Below are 27,891 nucleotides of genomic sequence, written 5' to 3' on the forward strand. Positions count from 1 at the left end.
AAGGGAAAAAAAGGAGAGGTGTTAATTTATTAATTTCCTTCATTTTCTCCTTGCAGTGCTCTTCCTCGTCTCCTTTTCTTGCTTTCCTCTCATCCCCCCATTTTTGTCTCCTCTCCCTTTTCTAATTCATGGTTTTAGGGGGTTTGGGTTCAGCAGTATTAGATATGAATGAGGGCAAGAGAGTAGAGAAAGACAGAGAGAGAGGAAGTTCTGCTGCCCGCTTCACTAATTCACTTCAAGCTGTGAATTGCAACATGAGATCATTTCTCTAGGCGTTAATTTTGACACATTTAAAATACCCAAAGGAACATCATGATAGTGTTGCCAACTTAGCCACTTTCTTGCTAAATTTGGCAACTTTTAAGACCCCCCCCCCCCTTACATATCTAGCAAGTTTTTAGGCAGATCCTAACCCCTCTTTTTGGAGTCGTCAATATTTCTAAGTGAGTATGTGCTACTGTGGCTCTCTGGACTGGCTGTGTTCAGTGGGCGGGACAGAGCAGCAGTTCATTCAGTGGACCAATCATCAGCCAGAGAGAGAGACATGAATGCAACGTGAAAGAGCTTTGAATGTGTGTACCTAACGACCAATATTCATCACCATTGTTTGACTGGGGAGCTCCTCCTTTGTTTTCATTTTACATTATTTAACTTGACAATGAAGGTATGATTTAGACTTAGTTCACAAGAGTAACTTAATTTCAGTGTCTGAAATATTTTTTATTTTATTTATAGAAGTACAGTTAAATGCAAATTGAGGCTATAGCCTGGCTGCTTGAAAAAAAGCAATCTGTGTAATTACGTTATAATCTCACAAATTAGCACATTACATCATCTACTGACATCTAGCAACTTTTCAAGGACTTTAGATGTTTACACTGAAAATATATGGCAACTCTGCACCTACTTGTGATCTGTTCATAAGCGAATCCGAGGACTGTAGGGATCACACATCTTTCATGATTTGTGAGTGACAATCACTTGGAAGAACAGAGCATTGTCAACATTTTCAATATGCATATCAGAAGTGGAAATCGCTTCCATGAAACAGACTCTGTGCTAAGTATTTTCTTGTAGAAGCTATTTGAGCTACTGTAGCTGGAGCGCTAATCGCTAACAGTACTATGCATAATTCCTTGCAATAGTTTTACTGAAGCGGGAATTGGTAAGCTTGTGAGCTTGGTCAGTAACAGAATAAGTTCAAGGGGTTCACATCTGACTAAGCCTCTGTTATATGTGTTTCAGATATCACAGTATTGTTGAAATAAGTAGAAAATGGAAAGGGCAAAAAGAGCAATGGGGGAAAACAAGGAGAAAAAACCATGATCAAAAGTGTTGATACAGTGAACTAAAAAGACAACAGAAACCAGTGAACAAGAAGGGGAACAATGAGAAGAGGAGAGTAGAGTAGAGGGGAAGATATGGAAATGAGGGCATGTTGTAGAGAGCAGGGAGGAAAAGAGCGGGAGAGAGAATTAGTCACGGATACAAGGGCATGTTAAGGAGCTCAAAAGTCAAGAGGGAGAGACGGAGAGAGAAAGAGGGGAAAAAATAAAATACTGTGTCTGAATAGAAGAGTAAGAGACTTTGAATCAATGTTTAAAAAAAAATCCCGGATCATTAAAGAAAGAGTGAAGAAGAGAGACAAAGGAGGAGAGTGTTAGGTACTTTTTGTTACAGGATTGGGAGACTTAATCATAGAAAGTAGTGTATGAGAGAGCTAAGGAATAAAGAAAGGAAGAGAGGGGGGAACTTTGGGGATTATTGAGATTCATAAATCTCTAAGATGAGGGGAAAGAGAGAGGGGGACAAAGACAGACACAGTGTGTTTGCAGAAGGGTAGGGAGATTTGGGCACAGAAAAGCCATGTTGGAAAGATCAGTCATCAGGCGTCTCGACACAGCTTATCCTCTTCAACTTAACTCTGCCACATATCTCTCCTCCTTTGTTGTTCTTTCTTTCTTTTTCCCCCCAAAATCTTTCTCTTTCTATATTTAGGAGGAGCTAGATCATTTGTTCAGCTGTTCATTCATTATTCATTTCTTCATACATCCATCACTCAAAATCAAAGCCAAACACGCTGATGAAGAGAAAACATGTAGCGAGAGAAGGAGTGGGGTGTTTAAAGAATGACTCAGAGAACAGAAAGGATAAAGAAAGCAAGATATGGAGGGGATAAAAAGATGAGTGTGGCATGGGAGCAGAAGGAGGGGATGTGGCACAGGAAGAAATTGGCACCTCAGTCTGTACTCAAACAGCCCGGCTAGCTCAGTCGGTAGAGCATGAGACTCTTAATCTCAGGGTCGTGGGTTCGAGCCCCACGTTGGGCGCTCAGGTTTTGGAATCAAGACTCTAGCTCCTCTTGAAATCAAATATCCCCCAAATACCAGCAAGTCCTTACTGCTAACAGCAAGCAGTAGATTAAGTTGTACTGCTTATGTTGACACATACGCAGACTCAAGTGGTCTGATCACAAGTAGACAGCACTAAATCCAAGTGTAAATGACTCCTAAGATCTATTGCTATCTTATTACTCAAACCACTTGCTGAGGTAGTTTCGGAGGCACTTGACCACATATCTTTTGTTAACTTTTGTAGTGTAAATGTTAATGCGTGACGATGCATTCTCGGCAAGGACGTAACAGGAAAATATGTCATATATACTGGATATGGTGGTTGTTTCGGTAAATGGTTGAAAGAATGGGGATGAGTAATTTAAACAGTTGGAATAGCCCGTACTTGTATATTCATTCTTGAAACTATTTCTTAGCTGTTGAACCCACACTATCACAAATCTGGCACTTGTCTGACTGATTTAATAACTACCTTCTCATGGAAGTGATACAGGCAGCAGTGAAATCTGGACAAAGGCGCTGAGCTCGAGACTGCTTGAAATGCCTGATAAAGACAGGTGTGAACAGCAATTTGTCTTAGCTGTCCACTTATCATCGGATCACCTGAGAAGCATGTGAATGCCAGGTACAAACAAGACCAAACTAAGGAGTGTCGTAAAATACATTACATTCTGGTACCCATCAGCAAAAAAGCATTTGTAGTGGTTCAAACACATCACACATACTGTATGTTGTGTTCAGGCTGAACTGCCATTATGTTTATATATCATTACTGGCTGCAGCAGTCTTTAGATCTTAACTTTAGGGAGAGTCGAGAGAAGCTTTTTCAAAGAAGTATGTAGCCCGGCTAGCTCAGTCGGTAGAGCATGAGACTCTTAATCTCAGGGTCGTGGGTTCGAGCCCCATGTTGGGCGCTGAAGTTTTGAACAATTACTCCCAGTGTAACAACTATGAAGCAATATCTGACAACAGTCCATAGTATCACTGAGTTAAATGTAGAAAAGTATGTGCTATACGGTGGATTTTACAGATCCATCCTTAATTCTGCCTCCAAAAATCCGTTTTTAAGCATAAGCATACATTTGTGATCATACCATATTAAAAAAGGAAAAAACACCCACCTCATAATTAAAAATGAGAAGAGCATAGAAAATTCAAATAGACTCAAATTATAGTTTAAGCAGGAAGAAATGTGTCTATACATGCAGTCCTCTGTCAGGAAACAGGACAACTATGTTTCTTGTAGAAGTTCATACATACACATATTTCAAAAGATTAATCATTTAAATGCCTTTCTGTTTTATGAGGTTTAAATGAGCATGTTCTTCTTTATCTGTTAACTTCTTATATAGGATATCATCAGTCAGACACTGAGAAACCTGACCGTCTTCCGTTATAGCTGGTGTCAGTCTTAATTGGTACCGTAGCCCGGCTAGCTCAGTCGGTAGAGCATGAGACTCTTAATCTCAGGGTCGTGGGTTCGAGCCCCACGTTGGGCGCTGGTGTTTTTAGACTGTGGTTTCTGAATACTTAGAGATTGGGATTAGGATTGATAGACACAGATTACAGAATACAAATGTAGATGTGTCAATGCATGCAGTCCGTCCTCTATCAGGAAACAGGGCAACTGTGTTTCTTGTAGAAGTTCATACATACACATATGTTTCACTTGAAAAGAGCTTAATGGTCTAAATCCTCTTCTGTCTTATGAGGTTTAAACCAGCACAGTCTTTTTTATCTAGTAACCTCTTATATAGGATATAGTTAGATCCCAGAAACCTGACCGTCTTCACTTATGGTTGATGTCAGTCTTTTTAGATTTACGGGCTATCTCAGTCGGTAGAGCATGAGACTCTTAATCTCAGGGTCATGGGTTTGAGCCCCACAAGTGATGGGGTTTTGAACTGTGACCAGTTCTGAAATCATCACTCTTAACATCTGTTGGAAGTGTGCATAATGGACACTGACTACAGAAGCAACAAGTCAGGCCTGTCATGAAAATCCCAGGACAGCTGTGGTTGTTGTACACGGTGTGTTTTATTAGAAAAGGGCTCTGTGAGGTAAATTATATTACTTCTTATTATCATAACCTACCACAGTGTTCTTCATCCATAAATGTGTTTTATTTAGAGGACAAGTGAGACCCAGAAACCTATGAATTTTATGCTCTCCTTAGTCATTTCAGCCCGGCTAGCTCAGTCGGTAGAGCATGAGACTCTTAATCTCAGGGTCGTGGGTTCGAGCCCCACGTTGGGCGCTGGTGTTTTGTTACCCCCAGTGCCCAAAGTGTGACAACCATGAAGCAATGTCTGGCAACACTCCAAAGATGTGCAGGAGAGCTAGGATGAACATGTTAGGTGAAGGGATTTAAGATTTGGTCACACTTGCCTTCTTTGTCCTGCAGCATTATCTTACACACTAAATTGAAAAAGAGAGGAGAGGCATCATACACTGTGAACAGAGTTGTGCAGTCTATTATATAAAGCAGGTTATTGAGATATAATAACATTTTCAACAAGGAGACATATCAAGACAATATTGGTTCTTTTTTCTGACCACACAAATTTGCATGTCATAGTTAAACAAACTTGAACATTGACCTGCATATTGCATGTCACCTTTAGCCAGTGCAAATTAGGTTCTCAGCATAATATTAATTCCACAATGTTGGTAGTTGAAATACCATGATCTGTCACATTCTGTGTTCATAGTGTAATTAGTTGACATTATCTTAATATAAAAATGTGCCTCCAGCTGGGTTTTTACTGTTCTGAGCCACAGTGAAATAACGTTGTGATGAGGCTTTGTCGTCTTTGGTTGAACCTGAGAAAAGCTTTCACATAAACATGGTTGAAAAAGTGAAATTGTGGAATAAACGGTCAATAAATAAAGTGAACAGTGGCAGTTTACTTGCTGAAGGACGTTGTGGAGAGGAGAGGAAGAGATACACAGATACAAATAAACATCACTCTCCAGCTGTCAGCGTGTGTGTGTGTGTGTTTGTACAGTAGGTGCAGTAGGGACTTGGTTCTGCACTTATGTGGTTTTAAGATGAACTGTTTACTTTCCATGTTTGTTTTAAATATATGTGTGTGTTTATTTTAAAACTGTCTTTAGAAAACAAGGAAATGAATAATGTGTGTGTGCACGCAGGGGGGAGGCTGTCTTCAACTTGACTTACGTACACACTCACACACACACACACACACATTTATATGGTCCCACAACACACACACACACTCCAAGGGAGACATTTATTTTGCGCCACTATCTCCTGCTCATACATAGACACACACACACCGAAAAAGGCAGTCTTTCATTTAGCTTTCAAACAAACATATGCGAGCTGGCATTCACATATTTCTTTCTGTTTCTGTCAAACACACACACGCGAAACCTCAGTCTGGCCTGCCTAAGCCCCTGTTCCTTGCAGGGCTCAGTGAGAGACTAAGGGGATTTAGATTGTACAAGACTGACAGATGTAGACTGACTCCCTCCCTCTCTTTCTCTCTCTTTCTTTCTCTTTCTTTCTCACTCCTTCACTCTTTCCCGGCCTACTGTAAAGCTTGAAGTATAACATGTGGAGCAAATGGAAGAGGAGGAGCGAGGGGAAAGGAGAAAGAGGAGCAGGGAGGGGAGAGATGAGAGTGATTGAGGAAAGGACAGGAGAGGAAATGGGAAAGACAAAAGTCAACAGACTGTTATTGCATGTTTGTACAATAATGTGCTTCTGGACTGGAAGTGTGTTTATTGCAGTTTGTGATTGCATGCAGAGATTTACTGTTGAGTTCTGCATTCGGGACTGTGTGTGTGTGTGTGTGTGTGTGTGTGTGTGTGTGTGTGTGTCACCTAATATTTGTCTCTCCTCGAGTGGCAAGTTAATAAGCCCGTTATTTTTCTGCACCAGTTAACAAGCCACACAACAGGTGGCATGTCAAAGGCCCGAGAGCGTGTATGTGTGTATGTGTGTATGTGTGTGTGTGTGTGTGTGTGTGTGCGCAGTTCAGAATGTGAAAAATACCATATACATGTTATCTGAACTTACAAAACAGATAGGCAAACATTTGTTCATTTCAATTGTTGTTCTTTCTTTGTCTCTCTCTCTCACACTCACACACACACACACACACACATGCACAGAGTGTGTGTCATTAAAGGCAATGCTCATGGCAGTCATCCAAAATTCTCCTCTCTTCCTCCTGAAGGAATTTGAGGCTAGGGCTTCTCCTCTCTCCTCGCACTCACTGCCTGTGTCTTTGTCTTGAAGGCAAATTTAATTTTCATGTTGAATTGCATGTTTGCTAATTTCATGTGTTTGTGACTCTCTTTCTCTCTGCAGACTCAAAACAGGATGAAGCTGATGGCGGACAACTACGAGGACGACCACCTGAAAGTTACTTCTCCAAACTCAGAGCAACCCAATAATCACAAGCCCTCCCCAGACCAGGTGAGTCCACCACTACACATGACTGAGAGCCTTCCTGGGATAAACCTCTAAATCTGGTCGTGGAGCCCCTTAACCTGATATATCACAACTCTTTGGTGGATGAGAGCATGAGAGCAAAATAACATTTCTAGACCTGCCTGTTAATGTATTCATAAACACCTCTCAGGTTCAAGTCGGCTAATCAGATCTCCGTCTTTGGATGTAACATCACCTGCGACTTTAAATTATTACCAGCTAATATTTAAAAAACTTGACAATTTCCAGCATTTCTGTCCTTGATATGTCTGTCTACAACTAACTTCCTGCTTTCTCTGAACTCACGCTGCCGTTGGACTGAACTAACCAATAGGACGATGAGGAGGGCATTTGGGCCTAGCCAACCATATGCCTTCTTTCTCTCCCTCAGTTTGCCGTTTTGTACAGAAGGGTGAGCGTCTTTATTATCTGGATCCGATCACATTTGGATGTGTTCATCGTGTCATCCGTCTTCTGTCTTTCTTACATCTTTCTCATCCGTGAGCTTGTGATCTGCTTCTGGTTGTGATTCAGCCTCCTTCTTTTCCTCATTTGTTCAGTTTTCTTCCAGTCTGTCATTTTCATTCAGTCTTGAAACTCTTCTTTTCCCTGCCATTTTACTTTCGTCCTCTCTTAATATATATATATTTTTTTCTTTTGTCAAAAACTACATTTCTCATGCTCTAAAGTGAATGGCTGCCTTTGATTTTTCTTTCTTTTTTTGTGGTGCTTAAAAATGAAAATGAGCTCCATTTACTACCTAAACAGAAATATAATGTTCGACTCAACTCTTGAATCATGGTTCATCTGTCCCACATCTCATCTCATCCTTGAATTTATTTTCTTTCACAGGCCTCATTTTCTTGCTTTTCTTGATTTCTTGATTTTTTTTTATCTATCTATCATTATTTCTTTCCGCCTTGATTGGCTCTTTTAATGATTCCTCTGGACATCCTGTTTTTTGACATATTTTGTCATCATCTGTCATCATCTCATTATTTCCAACACATTTCTTCCCATCATCTTTTTTTCCAAGATCTACATCTTTACCTCTGATGCTCCTGTCTTGCAATGCATCACTTTCTCTTTCTCATTGGAAGCTTCATATGTCAATCATGATGTTTTATCTCTATCATGACCATATGATTTCTCTGTTAAACCTCTGGGTGTGATGCAGTGAAACATTGAAGAAAGCTTTGCCAACATATACAACATATAAATCAGGAATGATTAAAGAAAAAAAAAATCCCCCTTCTCTGCATTGTTTTGTATTAACACAATAGTGAGTTCCCAGTAGTTTTAAGGGTAAAAAGCACATGCATGAGAACCGTCAAGACAAGCAAAACCACCCTGCCAACACATTAATCAATCAGTTAACACATCACACCAAGAATATCATTTTTCTGAAGAAAAGTGTAGAAAAAACTCAAGACTCAGCTCTTATATTAGCCTTTTAAACATGTCGAATGTTGTGGAATTAACTGATAATCTAATCATGTCACTTTTTCCTATAGCAAAACATGTAGTAAAAATAAGCACAAATGGCTTTAAGTTTTGATTGGCTTGGTTTGATCTGCTGTCAGGTCAGTGGAGGCAGCACCACATATGAGTAGCACATGCTGCTTTTAGCTCAGCTCAGTTCCTCCACTGGGATTTCCCACTGGGATGCTAAAGGCCCAAAGGTTCGCCAGCGGATCTAAGTTTGACCCTGGTTATTAATTAGCGGTAGCACCTCCCTGCTGAGAGAGGCGGGTCAACCGGCACACACACACACACACATATACACACACAACTGACTCTCCATCTCTTTTTCTTTCTGCCTTCATGAGTAGTTGCACACACACTCTCTTCTCAGTGTGTAAGGTGGGTAATTCGCCATAGCACATTACATCTGAACAGTGAGTGATTGTGTTCCTTCCTACAAGAGGATTCTGTGCTGCAGTCAGCAAATGAAACGTTTCAAAAACAAAAGTAGCAGAGAAACACAGGAGAGCACTCTGCTCACACACACAGCATTGTTGAGGATGTTTTTATGGTATTTTTTTTATATTTTTAATAGTCTTCAGAGGTATTAGATGCATCAGTGAAGAAAGACAAGGAAGAGGTATAAATGTTTTTTATTTCTAACAAGTAGATCAGTACTGTGGGGACATTTTATCCTGTTATGATGTCAGATGTCCATGTTAAATATGTTTAAAGCTCCAAAAAATAGTTAACTGGTGAGCGTGTGTAAATAGTACTTGTATTATGATTCTTTAGGAATCTCGTGAGCTAATTTTAAGTCTTGGGTGTCTGATTCGATTCAGAGTCAATTCCCAAACCAAACTTAACCAATGAAGAGAAAAGGGGGCACAATTTTCAGTCTCTTGCTCCAGTATACTGTGTGCCAAACCATGCACTGGTGTCCTTATTCCACTGAAATACAATATGAAACATAACTGACAATTAAGATAAATGGTCCAAAGTCTTTTCATTTTAAAGTGAGTGGGCGCAGGGTTTTTGAGGTGAAACAGACTGAGCCGAGTTATTTTCTTCATCTCAGAGTTGGTTTCAGTTGTTTAATGCTGGAGTGTGTGTTGGTTGGCCAGGCTCGTTTGTTACTGCTGGACTTTGCTGCTCCTGTCCGCTAACGTCAGTCGCTAGGTGATGGTGTAGAAAGCGTTCACAGTATACTTCATGTTCATCTTGCAAAGTGAATTATTTAGTCATTAAATCAAAATCTCTTTTTTTGAAGATGATGTACAAGGTAACTCAAACATGTGCATATCGTGGTGTGTCCAGGTGCTGCACTGGCCTCACAGTTGAGTTCCGCCTTTTTTGTTCCGTCAATATAACATTAATAACTAACATTTAGAACACTTTTTTTTTTTTTTTTTTTGACGTTTGTGAATTTTTTTGAGAATCGTAGGAGATCCATTTTTTATAACCTATACCCAGTAATTATATTCCCTGAATGTCAAAAGCCAGTGCTCTATCCTGCTCTGGTTTTGATCTGTAAATCATGCAAAGATATACCAGTAGAACTCCAGAATATAAATATACACCTGGAGATGTGCATGATTATTCCCTTTAAATATTTTTAAATGACTTATATGAATGACAATATAAAGCTCTCATCTGTGTGGAGCTATCAGAGCTAAATAATCGACCTAAGAACTAAGACTAAGAACAATTCTTCCCTCAGCCGTGGTAATTGCAGGACTGGTACTTGCAGTTTTGTGACTGAATGATTCAGTAGCCTGGTGATTTGAGAGATCTTCCAGTATCCAAGTTTGTAACTAAGTTTTGCAAACTTTTACAAGCTGCGGCAGTAATGACTCAAACACCGTCAGGTCAGTGTTCTGTACTGAAACTACACCCACTCTGTAGAAGCTGCTCCTGCTCAAATATACAGTATGTGTATGCTTGTGTGCACATGTCTCAGAGGTATCTGCGGAAAAAGAAAAATCCTGATTTCACCATATAATGTGGCCATAGAAGGTTTTTTAAAATGCAGCCAGTCAGTGAGGCTCGCTGAATGTCTCTCCTTGGAGTTGTTTCATAGTACAGTAAGAGTCTGGTAGGCAGGCGTGGGAGGCTAATAAAGAGGCAAAAACACACATACACCCTGACACACACTGTGCCGTATAAAATTATGTCGCCTCTGGGATTGTTTCATAGTACAGTAAGGCACTGGAAAGCGCTACGGACTCATTAAACACACAGCATACATTTGCTGTAGCAGGCAGAGTAATACAATAAAAACATGAATGTACATACATATTGTACTACTTAATAAAATCAGTAAATTCAAACACTTAAAGTCTGCATAGACTTTCAGAGGTTAGTGGGGATTTTTTCAGATTTTATAATATTATTTTTGGGGTGAATTCAGTCTTATTTTTAATGTTTCTTTTTCTGTAAGTCATTAAATAGTTCTTGAAAAGGAAAAGAAAGCACTAGTGTTGTTATTTCTCCCTAAATGTCTTCCTTATACCGCCATCATTCCTTCCATTCTTCCTGTCTGTTTCTCATTTGTCTTGCATTTGATCCGCAGTGCTCCACTGCAGGTCTGGAAAGTGTGGACAGTGATATTTTTTTTTTTATGCCTTTTGACAGAATAGTCCAGATTAGAAAGTGTGAGAAAACAGCTGTTGCACACATGTTGAGTATGTTTTTAGAGCAGTAAAGCCACATCGCAGAGAGATGTGTTCACATATTGTCGTATTACACAACAGTCTCGGAAAAATAATGTGCTTGTTGCGTTGTCACTGTCAGCATGCATCACGACGTACAGCAACAGGGGCATTTTAAAATGTGTAGGATCCCTGCAGCCCTTTACTCCATCATTTTCTATTTGCTTCTCTTTCCTTTTCCGTCTACCTCCCTCTCTGCCCTAAAGGGAAATGTTCAGTAATGTATTTCGTAATGGACTGTAACCTATTGGCAGGTCCTCACTGGAAAATACAGTAACTAGCGCTATTTACAACTCTGATAATGGCCTTGCATGAGTGTGTGTCTTCTGTATACGCATGGTTTTCTGTGTCGTAATGTGTTTCTGCAAGTGCTGTAGGGGTTGATGCACATACACATACGCTATATAATAGTGCATATATTTAGTATCTGTGTGTGTGCGTGAGAACGAGAGAGAGAAAGGAGCAGCTGTGAGCCGCGAAGGTGGTTTAGCATCTCATGAATTCCCCAAGAGAGAACGCCAAAAATCTGTATTTTTTCATGTGTGTGTGTGTGGGTTTGGGTGTGTGTGTGTTTTGTGTTCACAGTAAATAAGGTAAGGACTCAGAATGAGAAGTGACAGTTACTTTGATTTACTGTCAGCTTTCATTGCTGCAGCAATTCTGCTAGAGAAGAATGCGAAGATAGTTTCCTTTCCCCCCCCCCCAAAAAAAACCCACCCACATCTACTCATTTTATTTGTTTATCAAGATTCTCAAACACATGGAGTTACTGAATAATGAATGTTGAATATATATGTAGTGTTTTATATGTTATGTTTTATTCAAATATTGTCAGTGTCCCAAAAGCAACCAATCTGCAGCTTGTTTTTTCATAGTTTTGACAGTTGAGAAAGGCTGTCAGATTCCAGAAGTGTCTGAGATGGGTCTGGTTTTGAGTTATCACATCAGTCATTAGAAAGACAAAATGCAAGCAACAAGACAACATCAGATCAGAGTCACTTTGTTTGGTGCAGTAAATACAGCATACAAGCAACAATGTATAACAAGGTGTCCTCATATTAAAAAACTGACATGGTGGAGGTGACGTGTATCATTTTCTTTATATATACAGTATTCCTTACTCAATATATCACATATATATTTCACATATAGCCACACCTTCACCTTCTGTACTCAGTTTAACCTTGCTTGTTTAGTTTCACTAGTTAGCTAACATGATCACAGATTTTTTTTAAAACAGCTGCTAACAAATCAGAGTGCTTTATAAATATTTGATATGAAATTGGCATAATTCACATTGACACACAACCTCTACGCTGCACAAAGAGAGAGACAAAGGACTCTGTTTTCTGTCTGAATTACATGAATCGAGAATCAAAGTCAAGTTGAAATCTGAGACGGCATCAGATGGATATTTGCAATACCTGAATGTAAATGGTGAAGGGAGATGCTGGTTAAAGAGTTGACGTGGAGCAGAGACAGACAGAGAGAAAGATAAAGATGTTACTGCGCTGAGTGAAAGGATCCTGCCATTGAAGCTCTTGAGTATGTGTGTGTGTGTGTGTGTTGAGTGACAATGAGCATGGAGCACAGAGTGAGGACAGACACTGCAGGGATTAAATACACTTTACCAACACACACACACACACACAGAGGCCCTTTTAACATGCTTCCTATGCACTTAAATCTTGCTATTCCTTAAGGAGACGTGTGCGTGTGTGTGTGTGTGTGTGTGTGTGTGTGTGTGTACTGTATACCTTATCTGTGTGTATGTGTGTGCGCGTGTGTGTGTCTCTTGGGGGGTCCTGTCTTATACCCCCAAAATGTGTGTATGTCTGTTTTGCTCATCTCACCCTCACACCAAAAAACACACACACATTAGTCATGGCCACCGTGAAACAATGTTGCTGTTAAACAAGTGTCACGCCTGGGAATCAGACTGCTTTTTTTCATCATAGCTGTTAACAGTACACTACAGTTCAAGTCCTAGAACATACCAAAGTATAAAGGATGAAAAAAAATGATGGCATGTGCAGTACATGGAAAGAGTAGTAGTTGTTTTTTATTGAATGAATTTTGAAATTCCCACATAATTCATCCTTGGTCTTATTCTTGTACTTATGTCTAGTTTAAATAAAGGTCATTTTAACCTTGTTGCCACCATTGGAGGCAACAAAGGTTAAGTTTTGCGGAAACACAACTCTGGGAAATAAACAATCTGGGCAAGCGGGTCAATCCTCCTAAAGCATTTCAGATAAACTTAAATTCTTTCATTTCAAACGCTCTCTGAGTCTGACTGAAAGTGAACACATGAGCCCTCAGCTATTTTAGCAAACTGCATAGATATGCTCTATATTCTTACTCTGCTCCGTCGCTTTGGTAAAAAAAAAAAAAAAAAGGCTTAACCATTTGTCTTCCATGACTTTTTTGAAATACATGCTAAAGCCGCAGCCTTCACATCAGTCAATAGATTAGAGGAAATACAGAAGAGGAGAAATCTGATTACTGACCAGTTTTATTTAAATTGGGGTTTTGCAGTAATTAAATTAAACAATTCATGAAGTTCCTCGTCCATTTTACTCTTAAATTACTTAATTTTTACAGTAATCAGATTTTTTGGTGCACTTGTATAATCCTCTGTCATCTCTTTATATCTCATAGCTGTTTTCCTCCCACCTTCATCTCTTCAGTGTCTGTTATATTTTGTGTCTACTGTTTACCTCATTACTGGAATACCTTAAGAAGCAACCTGAGATATACAGCTGAATTATTCTCTGTGTTTTATTTATGTCTGAAAAAGGTCAATGATGAAATGTTTGAATGTGATTAAACAGAGTGCACATATTCTAGTGATTAATAATGATTATAAATACTAATAAAAACTATAGCAATCAGCTTGAACTCTTTTTTAGTCTGCCTTATTTTCTCTCTGTGTCTCTCTTGTGAAAGTCTGTGATTCAGATCAGCATGCAACATCAACTGTTTTTATAGCTTGTACTCCTGAAAAAATCAGATATGGAGCTTTTTTTGGTTGTTATATTGTGTAATAAAATTTAATACAATTTCTGTCTTCTCATTTTCCACTCTCCTTCCTTCATTCAGATTCTCTCTCCTCTCCTGGATCTCAATCAGAATCGCAGTAAACTGAAGCTGTACATCAGTCACCTGACATCTCTGTGTCAGGAGCGAGACCCAATCATATTGCAGGACTTTGCCCCGCCCCCAGCCTATCACCGCTCTGACTCCGCCTCCTGGCATACGCAGCTGCACAGCATGACGCAGGAACAGGTGAGACTGTTTGTGTTGCATTTGTGTGTGTTTACTCGTGTGAAAGATGAGGGGAAAAACAGTCAGTCACCAGTTACTGTGTGTGTGTGTGTGTGTGTGTGTGTGTGTGTGTGTGTGAATGAATTTGATTTATTTTGAAAAATGTGGGAAAAAGTGAGGGCATTTTGTCACTCCTCATTTATCAATTCCTAAAACTAGCCACTGAGTGTATGTGTTTGTATATGCATGCTTGTGTATATGTGACATTTGTGAGTTTGTGTGACTGTCGTTGCTGTGTGTGTGTGTGTGTGTGTGTGTGTGTGTGTGTGTGTGTGTGTGTGTGTAACTCTGTGCGTGTGTGTATAGAAGTATGGCCCACACTGGTTGGCCTGGCAGGTTTTTGGCGCTGCTTTTGACATTATTGAAAAGATTTACTCCAGCAGGTCACCTGGCGACAAGCACCTGGCTGCAGAACAAATACTGTTTCAGACATTTTATTTAACGGGGAGTAAACTCGGCTTCAAGCATTTGGCAGCTTGAGGAGGGTTGGTTCATACACGGAGCAAGGAGGGGAGAGAAGAGTGTTATTTATTTTACTGTTGAAAAAGTCATCTGAGAGCGGGAGGAGAGAGAAGAAAATGAGGATAAAGAAAGAAAAGGTGAGGCTTAGAGAAAGCTGAGGAAAGATTGGCTAACCTGCTCACTTAGTTTTTGCCCAGTTGTCATGGTAACCAGTTGTTTTTGTATATATTTGATACAAACAGTACATTATTAAATTTTAAATTTTCTTGGCTTCCAGTTTCTCTCTCTCTCTCTCTCTCTCTCTCTCTCTCTCTCTCTCTCTCTCTCTCTCTCTCTCTCTCTCGCTCTCTCTCCCCCTATCTCGCTCTCTCCCTCTCTCTCTCTCTCTCTGTCTGTCTGTCTGTCTTTTTCTCCATATTGAAAACATATCAGGCAATACATGGTCGCTACATGTGGTATACATTGAAAAATGGTAACTCTAGACATGCACATACACACACACACACTTGCAGAGCTATGTGACAGAGTGTGTGGTTAGGTACAGCAGGACTAGTTTCCTACAGTCCTCATGAAAGCCCTATTGTATGTCTTAATGCTGGGAAATGTCTCTGTTTAGAATGAGTGCTTCAGATACGGCACTGCGTGGTACGGTGTCACTTTAAATAAATGTTGAATATTCCGAATGAAGTTGTTATTTAATCACTGTGTACATTAAAGGCACAGAGAAATGATCTGGGTGACTTTCATGGACAGACAATTACCATAGGTATTTTTCATCAGCAGCTGGTTTCACCAAAAAGAAAATGCAGATGTTATTCTGCGGTCCAGCAGCCTGAGATCCACATTTTCAAAAGAAAAACATACTTTGAATTAAAACTGATTATGCGGGCTGCTGTGAAAGCTTATCTAACAAGACTGAATGCTGTATGGTGGCCAAGTAGTCTGCAGTATTTCTATCCCACCAAATTTATATTTAAAAAACATTTGAAAATATTAAAAACATTTAAACCAAACTATCGCTCATGGCCACAAGCCAAATTTACATCTGAGGAATTGGATTGGGGAAGTCTTAAAAGACCTCACTAAACAATTTATCACAAATCACATACACATTACAGTACTCGTAACCATTTTAAGGTATGCAGAAATTGTTTGATGCTGTTTCTCCAAATAATACAGTCTTAGAATCGTTTTTAGGCACGTGAGTCAGGTAGAACATTGCATTAATCATTTTACTACATAGTAAAATGCATTTGTGTGGTGCAGACTAATTTTGATAAGTATTCACTTAAAGTGAAGTTTCTGAAACTGGTATTTTCATATTCACGAATCAGTTTGATTTGGTATTTGCAGACGAAAGTATACATGGCTAGTCGTAAACTGGTTCAAAACATGCAAAAAAAAGCCACTGGTTATTTCAGTTTTCTCATGTTTCGTAGGCTCCAGAGATAATAACTAGATGCCGTAATTGTCTGAGGATTTACATAAATGCTTTCTTAAGATTCTCTCTAAAATTAAACCCAAACGGTTTTATTTAAAAGAATGCTAATTCAACAGTTTGGTCAAAATTGGATGGAAAAAACAAAGTTTATTACAACATATTCAGAGCAATAACGACACATTTCATTTTGAGGTTTGGCCACCAGTTAAAACTCCATCATCTTTCTTTCTTTCTTCATCACTCTCCCTTCAATTTCTGCCATCACTACCTCCACTTTCTTCTTTCCTGTTGTTTCTTTCTCCTAAGCTGACCTTCCATCTTTCCCCGTCCAGAGGTCCCCTCTCGCCATTACCTTTTACTCTCACTTGCTCCATGTTAGTGTACAGATGAGAGCTAGTTTAGCTATTTTTTACTCTGTTTTTGGTGAAATGTTTCCCATAACAACATCACAGTTTGAATCTCTCTCTCTTTCTCCTTCTCTCTGTCCAAACCCACCCATACCCACGCAATGCCACTTGGCGCCATGCGTCTGCTTTAGACCCCGACCCTGCCTACACACAATCACAGACTCACACTGCCAGGCTTTCATTCAGGCCCGTGTTTCTCGTTTTCCTTCATCATGTGTCAGCATCACCCTGGCTGACCCTCTTAATGCACACACACGCTCTCACACCGACTCCCTCTAGACCACCATGTTCCAGTGTGCCAGCCTCTCTTCTCTGTCTTGTGGTGAGTGTGTGTGTGTTTTACAAGCCTCTCCCTGGCTCTGTTAAAATGCCTGGCACTCTGTAAAGCCATTAGGATCATACTAAAATAGCATGTAAAGCACACATGGACAGTCGCACAAACACACATGGAAACCTGTGTGTATCCCACACTCATACAGGCATTTGCACAAATGCACAGCAGTCTTGAATAACCACTGGAGGCTCGTGTACCTGACAGTGTGCTTCTGTAATGTGTGACAGGCTCAAAACTTTTTTTTACTAACACAGCGTTTGATGTAACTCTACTTTCTGCTGTTAAACTGGAGAAAAAGAAGCCAGAAGAGAAAGTTTAGGTTTATCGACTGGTGCCTCCCAGTACAGAAGACTCATTTCATTACTGTAAGCCCAAGAAATCTCATGGAGGCTCGACAGTGAATTCAGGCACCACTGAGTGAAATCCCTGCTGCTGTACTGATCATACTACTGTAGCTAGGTTTCACAGCGCTGACTGTATTGAAAACTGAAAAATAAATTCACCACTCAAAAAACAAAACCTCCATTTTTATTTTGTTTTTTAAGGGTGATGTAACTTAACTTGACACACTCAAACACTTTGAATGCAAAAAAAAGAAAATAAGGAGTGGTGTCTTAACATCTGTAAATGTATCATTTTTGAAATTGAAAATAAAAAACAATTTTTGGGTAGTTACTCAGCTGCAGATGTAACGGAACAAAAGATTTGCTTCACAATACAACACAAGTCGGCAAACAAACAAAAAACAAAAAGCCAATCATTGTAGCAAAAATAAAAGATATCATCTCAGTACAGAGAGCCACAGAGCTTACATCAGCCAGCAGCATTTCAACAAAATGTGCATTGTATTGTTTTAATCATTGATGTTTACTGAATCTCGAGCCTGTTATTATGTGATACAACAATGCAGCACATTGTTACACACATGAATTTGTTTTTCATATTTGTACCACTTACATGTGATGATTTGGGGTCCATATGCAGCCTTGGGCCCTTATTGCATGTTACCCTCCTCCATCCAAACCAGTGTTTTCTATTTTCTTTGCTATCTAATAAAGACAATTAACATGAGAAAAATAACAGTTTAGTAATGCTTAACCCTCTACAATGTCAGTGCCCGAATAAACATTTACATTTATGTTGCCACTGAAGCTTTAAGTGGAGAAAAGAGCGTTATCGGCCCACAGAAGCAAAGCAGTAACCACTGAAACAACAACAGATGTTTTTCCTTTCAAACTAAAATTAAGACAGCTTTAAAGGTGAATCTTCTACCTTCATTATGTATTAAAGCTGGGTGCACCGCTAATAAAGGTTAAATATAAGAGCTCTTGAAGTTTTTACTGGCAACGTGTTGGATATAATATAACAAATTCAGTAATTGAGTACAATAACAAGAAAACAGTCAAATTGTCACATCTTTGTAGTGCATGCACCTGCCCTTTTCACCCCATGCAGTGTCTTTGCCTCACGTCTCTCCCCACGTCTCACAAAAATATCAGTACTAGACTAATGTTAAATTCAGTCAGCCTTTACATGTGGTGTCTTTGACCGAAACCAATTCGTCAGCACAGCACCAGGCTCAGTGGTGAACTGTTAGTCTTGAAAGGACGGATTTGCTGAAGATGTTTATTCGGCCGTCTGTTCCTGTGTGTTTGTTTCCATGTCTCTCTTTAGCCTTAGCTGAACTACAAAAGTAACGCAGCTTCCAATAGTGAGGTTTTACTAAAAGAGCTGTTTTCTGTGCCATAGTCATAATAATAACCTTTATGGCTCAATGATGTCTCTAATGAGCACTGAAAAGAACTGGCATCGTAATCCACATACACACACAGGAAGTCTCTCTCTCTCTCTCTGGCCCGAAGTGTGAAGGTATAAGAATTGGCTGACTGTGTGTATGTGCATATATATGTGTGTGTGCGTGTGTGTGTGTGTGTGTGTTTGTCTGTGTGTGAGCCTTCCACTATGTGGAAAAGCTATCAAGACGAAGTGTACACACTGTGTGTTTGCGTGAAAGTACGAGAGAGAGTGTGTGTGTGTGTGTGTGTGTGTGTGTGTGTGTGTGTGTGTGTGTGTGTGTGTGTGTGTGTGTGTGTGTGTATGTGTGTCTGCGGCCCCTTTTCAGACTATACGTGCGCACATTTGTGTGTGTTTGACGTTGTAAAAAAAAAACTGTATTAAGTGTTATTGGCTGACTCAGACATTATATCGCTATTATGCTCTTATGAATCCAGTATGAATTGTCAGCCCATGACTCTCTATCTGCTAAAACAAAAATGGCTCTCAGTGAGTGACTGTGAGCGTTTCTGAGCCAAGTCAAACTGGAGAAACCTCTGTGAGAACTGCGTCCACATATTTACAACTCCACAGGTCATTGTAATGAAGGAAAATACCGCACAATTACAGACTTCAGATGTCATTGTTACAGCATGAGCTCCAAAAAAGAGGGTTTCACATGGATAAAGATGATAATATTTGCTTTCTCTCTCTCTTGGCTTACAAGCATTTTAAAATTGAGCAGCACAGGTTTTCAGTGCCTAGTGACTGTTCAGTCAAGACCTGCAGACTTCAGAGACACATCTATAAATCCCTGCTGATACCAAAACACTAATAGAAATCATTTAATGTTTTGAATAAGTGTGTGTGGCCATCAATCTTTACAAGTACAAACTGGCATTCTTTAAATGTTAATTCTTGAAATCATATAAATATTTGATGTAATGGTAATGTTATCTGTGCAAAAAGATACACAACATGTAAAATACAGCAGCTATAGTTTCAAATGGTTGCAATCATTATTTTTTCAGCTGTACAGCCCGATGCCCTGTGGCAAGGTGATGCCCTCGTCACAGACTGGCAGGCGACACAGGAAGTGTGTGCGTGTGTCTCTGTGTGTGTGAGGACCCCTCATGGTGTCCAGGTCACTGATTGGGTGATTTTTGATTGACAGGAAATACAAAAACAGGATGAGGCGGAGCTGTAATTTAAACATCACAGCTGATAATGAGTGGAACTACAGCATTACAGTAGTACTGATTGTCTGGGTGTGTGTCAGTGGACGTGGAATTTAAACACCCCTGGTGATAAAAAAGGGTAATTATTGTTATTTGATAGTTGTATGGGTGTGTGTGAGTTTCCTGATGATAAACATCCTGGAATTATTGTAGTTTTCGACAAGCGTTGTTCTTGTCTGAGCTGCGATTGTTGTTTTAATTTCTTACAGTGACTTTCTACTTCAGAGAAGAGTTGACGTCAAAGCTGCAGGATGTCATAGAGTAGATGAAGGAAAATCAAACTTATTTAAACTCTAAATCACTGAATGAACTGGCCACAATATTAAATAAAAGAACAGAAACACAATGAAAGCATAAGAGAGTCAGTGAGGAAGATGTTGATGATTTCAAACTGATGGAAATTATATGGAGTCTTTTTTTAGAAGACCAAAAAAGCACATGCTTTGAGTTTTTACCCACATGTGTATCTTTCCCCAGAGCTGTAGAGTCAGACTTAATTCACAAAAATGAGAACTTGAAACTTGACTTGAGACATGAAAGCAAAAACATTCAAGTCTCAAGTTCGGACCTGATAAAATCCTGTAACAAAAGGAAACAAATAAGACGAGCAGACCTTGTATGGCCACACATCTTGAATATTTGATTATTAGGCCTCTGTGTCGAAAGCAGTCTGCCTCTTCTAGAGAAACAAAAGAAAATATTAAAATATCTTGTCATTTTAATGGTCAGCATTCAGGTGAGAAACTTGCAGTGTACTTATAAAGACGTGATCTGATTAAAAACAACTCAATTTAACCTTAACGTACTGTATTGAAAAGGAAAAAGGCATTTGTATCTGTCTTCAAATGAAACTGTGAAGCTGATGTGAAGTGGAGGGGAGATGGAGGGAGGAGGAGAGGAGGCGGTAGTACAGAGGTTTGTGTAGCTGTGTAGAGCAGAGAGTCAGAACCATGCATTTGTGCTGCATTGTGGTCTGGGGTCTCTCTAGGCTTTCATGAGGCAGCTCTGCTTCCTGCTCCAAGGATGATTGTTTTCTCTCTAAATACAATGCAGAGGTGCTTGACGACTGTTACACACACACACACACACACACATGCCCAAACTACAGACAGAAAGAGAGACAGACGGACCCGCACATATGACCGCCCCTCAACACCCATTTCACACACACACGCACACACACACAGGCCTTCGCTGGCTATTACAGAGTAACTGCTGGTTTTATGCAGATTTATTGAATCCAGGCTTAATGGCTTTACCAGTCGTCCTCTTTTTACATGCATTTGTCTTTTTTCTGTCCTTCATTTCTTTCTTTCTTGATCTTTCCCCTCGTCTCCTTTTATCACTCCCCCCATTTCTTGATTTCTGTCTTTCCTTATTTCTTCCCTCCTCTCTTTTTCTCTTTCTTTTCCCTCTCCATCTCAGTTATGGTCACTGTCTGTTTGTCTGTTCTGTAGGGATTTCAGTCAGCAGTGCCTGTGTTCGTTACCTCGTTTCTCTCTGCTTCAATTCCCACTTCCATGTCTACCATCGTCTTTTTTTTCGGTCTCTCCTTCTTCTGTTAGCTGTAATGACAAGATAAGTAGGTGGCAGGTGAAAGACAAACACTTAAATACTCACAAACTTAGAATAATAATAACTTTTCTGGTGTCTATCTGAACCCGTTAACTGTTTTAGTCCACAATGGCGGTCGTTACACGTCTCTGGGTGACGTTTCCTTCGACAGATTCCAGTTCCTTTTCCTGACACTCGGCCAGGCTGGATGAATTTACTATTATGGGACAGCTATAAAATCATTGTGACTTTTACAACACAGAACAAATCCAATGAAAGAAAATTATGTTAACAGAAAAAAATTCAATAGATTTCACTCGCTGAAAAGAGAGCTCCGAATATGAAGATTATGGAGAGTGTGGCTGCCATAACGGTCATTAACGACATGTTGTATAGTTACTGTATCATGCTAAAAACTATTAGCTACACCGTCTGCCTCAGTCCTTTTTTTTATTCAAATATGATGATGGTATATGAGCAGGTGGCTTTAGATTTTGACTCCTGTATTGAGACCAGTGTGTGGGTACGCTATGACTGAGCAGATCTCAAATTTGGGATTAATATTTAGGATCATGAGATGATTTATGGGATAGGAAAACACTTTCGACCATTTACATTGTTCTATTTCCATTTTTCCTGATTGTTTTTCCAGCTTGTCTTTCACTCAGTCATGGTGACAGATTTGATTACTGTCCACAGACGTTGCAGCTTGGTTTAGCTGAAGGTATCTTAAACATGCAATCTTAAAGACTAATGTGAGGTTTTGACTCTGTAGCTCTTTGTATTTTGAGATAAATTGTGTAGCTTCAGGAAAGTGTTTCAGACACTTTCTAGCCACAGTTTAGTTTAAACTAAATGGTTGATGAAAGTTATGTTTTTAGAGGCATTTCAGGCTTCATTTGTCACTTAAAGACTGTATTTCCTTTGTTTATCATCTAAATAAGTAATCCAAACATAAAAATGTCTCATACAGCCTTAATGCTGTGAATTAGTTTGAGTAAAATGACTTCCATCTCTTCAGATTGTCCCACTGGGAGGTCATACCTATACACAGTCAATGCTGTAGTCTGTTTGGGCTGTTTATTCCTGCGGTCATTACTGCTATAAGTCCAGCCTTCTGTATAGTTGCTCCTAGAGGGCCTGTTTAAGCTTTTTAAGCCATCTTTTACTATATATATATATATATATATACTGTACACAAGCTCACCTCTCTCTCTGTAGCTTCATTTGTATTACTCAGTGCTTTTCCAGGCTGTAACAATTACTTCAAGGCAGAAAACGGTGGAGAGCTCCCAGCGTGTGTGTGTGTGTGTGTGTGTGTGTGTGTGTGCGTGTGTGTGCGCGTGTGCGTTCAGCTCTGCCACGCTGACTAACTGCTCCCAGAAGCAGAGCCTGTAAATATGAATATGTTCCTATAGTCAATTTGCCTGATTAAATAGCATGTTAAAATAAAATTAACAAGTTATGTTGAACTACCCACAACACACACTTCCCTTGTATATTTCCTCAGATGTTATTACTAAAGGAGTGCAGTACTTTCTGTCCTGCAGGAGCTGTTTTAAGTCTTCTAGATCTATTCCCACTGCAGCTCGTTAGCCGGTGTCATTAGCTGTGCTGCCTGAACTATAACAGTGCTGGACTAAAACAGAGCTCGCACACACACACACACACACACACACACACACACACGCACACTCATTCACACACGTTTGGTTGCATGGCTCCTGACTGTTTTGGGCTTAGCACAGTACAAGAAGCCAACTTATAAAGCAGTGTACATGCAGTGTAAGCCTGTTAGAACCTAATGGATTAAAGTTAGAGACAAGCAGAGTGACAAAGATTATAATACTTCATCCCTTTGCTCCTACTAATAATGGTGATTCTTTACCATCACTCCGTGTTGCTGTTGATTAGCCTTTTTTAAACCTCTTGTGATTGTATCTTTAATTCCTGCAGCTTGGTATGCCATTGCAGAGAAATGTTAGGTCAGACTTTGCCTTCCAGTCCTTCTCACCATCCTGACCCTCACATACCCTGCTCCTAAATCATAAAGTAAAACATGATTTATTTAAATTTTTTGGTGTAGTTGACCTTTTCACCTCAGTTTGTTTTGTTTTTTTTAACCTTCTACATTTCTTTCCGGGCAGAGTTGCTCTTTCACTCCTTACTTTGACTTACTGCAAGGTTTAACAGTATGGGTTTATTTATTGACTTATTTATATAAAATGTTGGGAATAGACTTTTAAATTCAAGATTTATAACTTCAGACATGTGGTAGTATCATTCACATCCAAAACTTAAAAGTTCTTCCTTTGTCTATGACCAAAATGTTCACTACATTTATTTGAAATTAGTTGTCTTTTAAGATATTGCGCTAACTAAAAGACTGACTGAACGAATACATGACAGAGTTAAAAACAGCTGCTTTGTATTTTCACAATCCAAGTCCATCATTCAAGTCCATTGTTCCATTTTTATCAAACTTTCTGTATAAAGTTTTGTGCTGTTTTTGGCGTTCAAAGTTTTCTAATATAATAACACACCAGGCTTTATAATGAATAATTTTTCTCAAAATAACTTTTGTTGTTACTAAGTAAAGCAGAAACAGACTGTAGGACTAACTAAATTATTTGTGTAATTTCTGATAAATTGATTTGTGGAAGTGGGTCAGCCAGCGTGTGCAGCCCTGATCTATGGAGACGTAGGCCTGGACCCTAATGGTTCATTGAACATAATTTCCCCCAAGTCAGTCAAAGTAAGGTGAAGTCGTTCTGTTTAAAATTCACTGCCATGAGTAGTGCGGACACAGTTTTCTGATAAAAACAGCCCTCTGGCTTCAGAATAATCTATAAATGAAAATCTCTAGTCAAGCAACTTTGTAAGATGTGTGTGTGCAGCAGGCAGTTGACCTGCTCAAGGATGGGCTAATGCACTCCGCTTAGATAATATATTTGTGTTCTCTCTCTTTCTTTTTCTGCCTCCACCTCCACCCGTCTGTTTGTTGCTCTCTCTTAATCTCTAAGTCTCTCTCTGTGCTGAGTTATGGTTTCTTTAGAAAACATTAGCATTCCAACGTAAAGAGGTTCAAGCCCTGCAATGTGTGTCATGGGGTCGGTGTACACAGACAGACACACACACACACACACACACACACACACACACACACATACACACCTCTTATCCTCATCCTCATTCCCATACTGATAACCTGCTGTGTATATGCATATACAAGCTTTTGCACAAATGCAACTTTGTGTGTGTGTGTGTGTGTGTGTGTGGTGTGTGGTGTGTGTGTGTGTGTGTGTGTGTGTGTGTGTGTGTGTGTGTGTGTGTGTGTGTGTGTGTGTGTGTGTGTGTGTGTGTGTGTGTGTGTGTGTGTGTGTGTGTGTGTGTGTGTCTCCAGGCCCCCGATAAGGCAGATAATAATCCATCACGATAATGGAACTTTAATGGCTGCAGTAAAAATCATCTTCAACAAACCTTCTTTCTCCCTCTCTCTTTCTTTCTCTCTCTCTTTCACACACACACACACACACACACACACACATACACACGACTTCCCGCTGTCTATCTGCTTCCCACAATCCTCTCGGTCACTCACTAAATCAGAAGTTGAGTTTGCAACATATACACTTTAGACTCATGCTGTGCACTCACACACACACCTGTCATTTCAGATATCTAAACCGCTGTATCACACATACACACATTCACTAACACACTGCACGCTAATGCAGCTCACAAACATACATACACACAGTCAAATACATACTGTACACTCTTGCAGGAGTCATGGATCTGACAGCACTAACTCGCTGCCCACATGCATTATTTTAACTACATTTCTCTCTGACCACACACTGTGATTGCATGAGACGTGATCCATGGGAGCTTATAACCACAGTATAAACTTGTGCCTCATAACTGGATTCTGTATCATGCAAGCTTGTTTATATTTAATTTATTCTGGCCATAAATAAGCTTTTGGATAGGAGAAAGGAAGTTTATTGCTTAGCAACATGAAGACCAGAGGACCAAATTATAATCTCGTTCAAAACAATCCAATTTTTGACCATTTTGGTCATTTTTATCACTTATGAGAACATACTCCAACAGGTAAATTGAAGTGATTCATTTCTGCCAGACTGAACAACCACATTTTATACCTGGTACACAAGGTACATAGCAAAAATAAATCCAAGTAATAGCTATAATTCCTTTTTGATTTGCCCCGTCAATACTGTACCAATCACAGAGGAGGAGATGCACAGTAAAAGGAGTGTTATCAGCTCCATGCCCCACCCATTAAATCGTGATTTTTAAATGTGGCTTCAAGTGTCTTTCCCTGTTATAGGTCAAGGCTGTGTGAGTCAGAGAGCAGAAGACAGCCAACACGTACTAAACCGTTTATCTCTCCTCAAGTGTCTCACCGCCTTATCTTTACTGCCATGTTTTTCTGGGGGATTGCAACTAAAATGCAAACCAAACCATTAGGCTGAATTATCTGCAAACAAACATAAACTGCAATTTGGAGAATATGTTTATATGCTTCACAAGAAATGGTGGTTTTGTGATTCGTTGAGAAACGTACACAGATCTGCGTGGAAATTGCAACAAGGCCTCCAAATTAAACAAGCAAATACTGTAGGTCATTGGACCATTCACTCCAGAACGTTTTCTACTATGCTGCCTCTATCGGCAGGAATCAACAAGACATCATTTTTCTGCGCTTTCCAAAACTGAAATAATGATGTTTTATGGTTTGACAACACTGTAGTCAAGGTCTGCTTAGGTTTAGGCACAAAAACACTTGGTTAGGGTGGGGGAAAGATCATTGTTTTGGTTAAAATGAATGTTAGGCAACCTTCATAATCATCACAGCAGTAAACACCACAACAATCATAGTTACAGTTTTTAAAAACTGTAGCAAAGTCCACTTTTATGTAAGCTAGGATCTAACAAGCCACCCAGTCCACCACCTCTGAAATCACAAAGTTCAAAGGTATGAAAATGTCATAATGCTGTTTTTTGTTTCTGAAATTACACCCATTCATGAGTCTTGAAAATGGTCAGCCCAGGTTTTGATAGCACACACCAGCATATATGTCCTATTACTATGAATGAGTGAGTGTCATTAAGCATGTGGAATAACAGATTACAAAAATTCTGTATTTAGTTTTGTTTTTATGTCAATGTTCTTTAACACTGGTTCGATTATATGGTGGGAAGATTTTGGATTGGATTTACTGCGTGGCTCAAGCCCGGCTAGCTCAGTCGGTAGAGCATGAGACTCTTAATCTCAGGGTCGTGGGTTCGAGCCCCACGTTGGGCGCTAGTCCTTTTGTGAGGAGGATTAAGGACAAGGGTAGAAGTCAGAATACTAAAGCATCTTTGATATCCAAGGGTGTTTGTCTGCAGCTGAAATTGATCTCTGATAAAGATGTAATCCTCTGGACTTTTTGACCTCATGCATAATCCTTTTAGTGACTCTGCTGGTAAAGACAACATGTTGAGACTGAACTGAGTTAAAATGAGATGTGATGAGAAAACAGAGAAGTAGAAAGCCACAACATGAAGGGTGATGGAAACTGAGTAAGTTAGAAAGAGGCAGAGAGTATATATGTGTGTGTGTGTGTGTGTGTGTGTGTGTCAGTGTGTGTGTGTGTGTGTTTAGTGGGGGGTGGTTCCCCGCTGTCTGATGCTAATGGGGCTTGTAGAGCGGGCCAAATCATGCCAAGCAATGCACACATAAACGCACACATTCACAGGGAGGGGTGAGTAGTCAAGCCTCATTGCTTCCCTTCACCTCCTTATCCACTCAGTCACTCTCTCTGTCCCTTCCTCTCTTCCTTTTTACATTTATTTTCTGGTCTTCACCTTCATCCATATTCTGCCTTTAGTTGTCTTTGTCAACAACTTTGTAATAACTTATAGATAGATGCTCCTAAATGTAGTAACCTGAATAAATTAAGAATAAAATGAAGTTGTCTGTTGAAAAATAAAGGCATTAGGATTATTGTGTGCATACTGAATAAATACTGTAGACCATAAAGTTTACTGATACAGATTTTTTTTAGAGGTTGAAGCCAAGATATTCTATTAACTATTATTAGTCCTTACTACTGTATGGGTCAATCTCCCTTAATTTGGAGCAGCACTCAATCAGTTATTTGGTCTTAATGTTGGAAAACTGTGAAAAATGTCAATCAAGCCCATTATGTGTCCTTAAATGTCTTTTTTTGTCCTGAAAAACATTCCACAACCCCAAGATATTCAGTTGATTATCACAAAAAAACTAAAGGACCTGAAAATATTCACATTTAGGAAGCTGGAATCAGATTATTAAAAAAAAAACTCTTAAGTA

General features: G+C 39.6%; 1 protein-coding gene and 5 non-coding genes across 7 annotated transcripts in view; all 6 read left to right on the plus strand.

The window, feature by feature from the left end:
- The window catches only part of LOC128385217 (ELKS/Rab6-interacting/CAST family member 1-like), a 123,862-nt gene that overhangs the window by 94,066 nt on the left and 1,905 nt on the right, over positions 1-27,891 (plus strand). For both annotated transcript variants that reach the window (XM_053344069.1, XM_053344070.1), the window contains 2 exons: positions 6,694-6,801; positions 14,094-14,279. In XM_053344069.1, the coding sequence (XP_053200044.1) occupies positions 6,694-6,801; positions 14,094-14,279 (294 nt within the window). The remainder of the gene's footprint in view (positions 1-6,693; positions 6,802-14,093; positions 14,280-27,891) is intronic.
- On the plus strand, positions 2,258-2,330 carry trnak-cuu (transfer RNA lysine (anticodon CUU)). Its single transcript has one exon. It is a non-coding gene; the product is annotated as a tRNA-Lys (tRNA).
- On the plus strand, positions 3,196-3,268 carry trnak-cuu (transfer RNA lysine (anticodon CUU)). The gene has a single exon. It is a non-coding gene; the product is annotated as a tRNA-Lys (tRNA).
- trnak-cuu (transfer RNA lysine (anticodon CUU)) lies at positions 3,781-3,853 on the plus strand. The gene has a single exon. It is a non-coding gene; the product is annotated as a tRNA-Lys (tRNA).
- On the plus strand, positions 4,539-4,611 carry trnak-cuu (transfer RNA lysine (anticodon CUU)). Its single transcript has one exon. It is a non-coding gene; the product is annotated as a tRNA-Lys (tRNA).
- On the plus strand, positions 26,787-26,859 carry trnak-cuu (transfer RNA lysine (anticodon CUU)). Its single transcript has one exon. It is a non-coding gene; the product is annotated as a tRNA-Lys (tRNA).

This window comes from Scomber japonicus, chromosome 23 (genome assembly GCF_027409825.1).
Source record: "Scomber japonicus isolate fScoJap1 chromosome 23, fScoJap1.pri, whole genome shotgun sequence".
Lineage (NCBI taxonomy): Eukaryota > Metazoa > Chordata > Actinopteri > Scombriformes > Scombridae > Scomber > Scomber japonicus.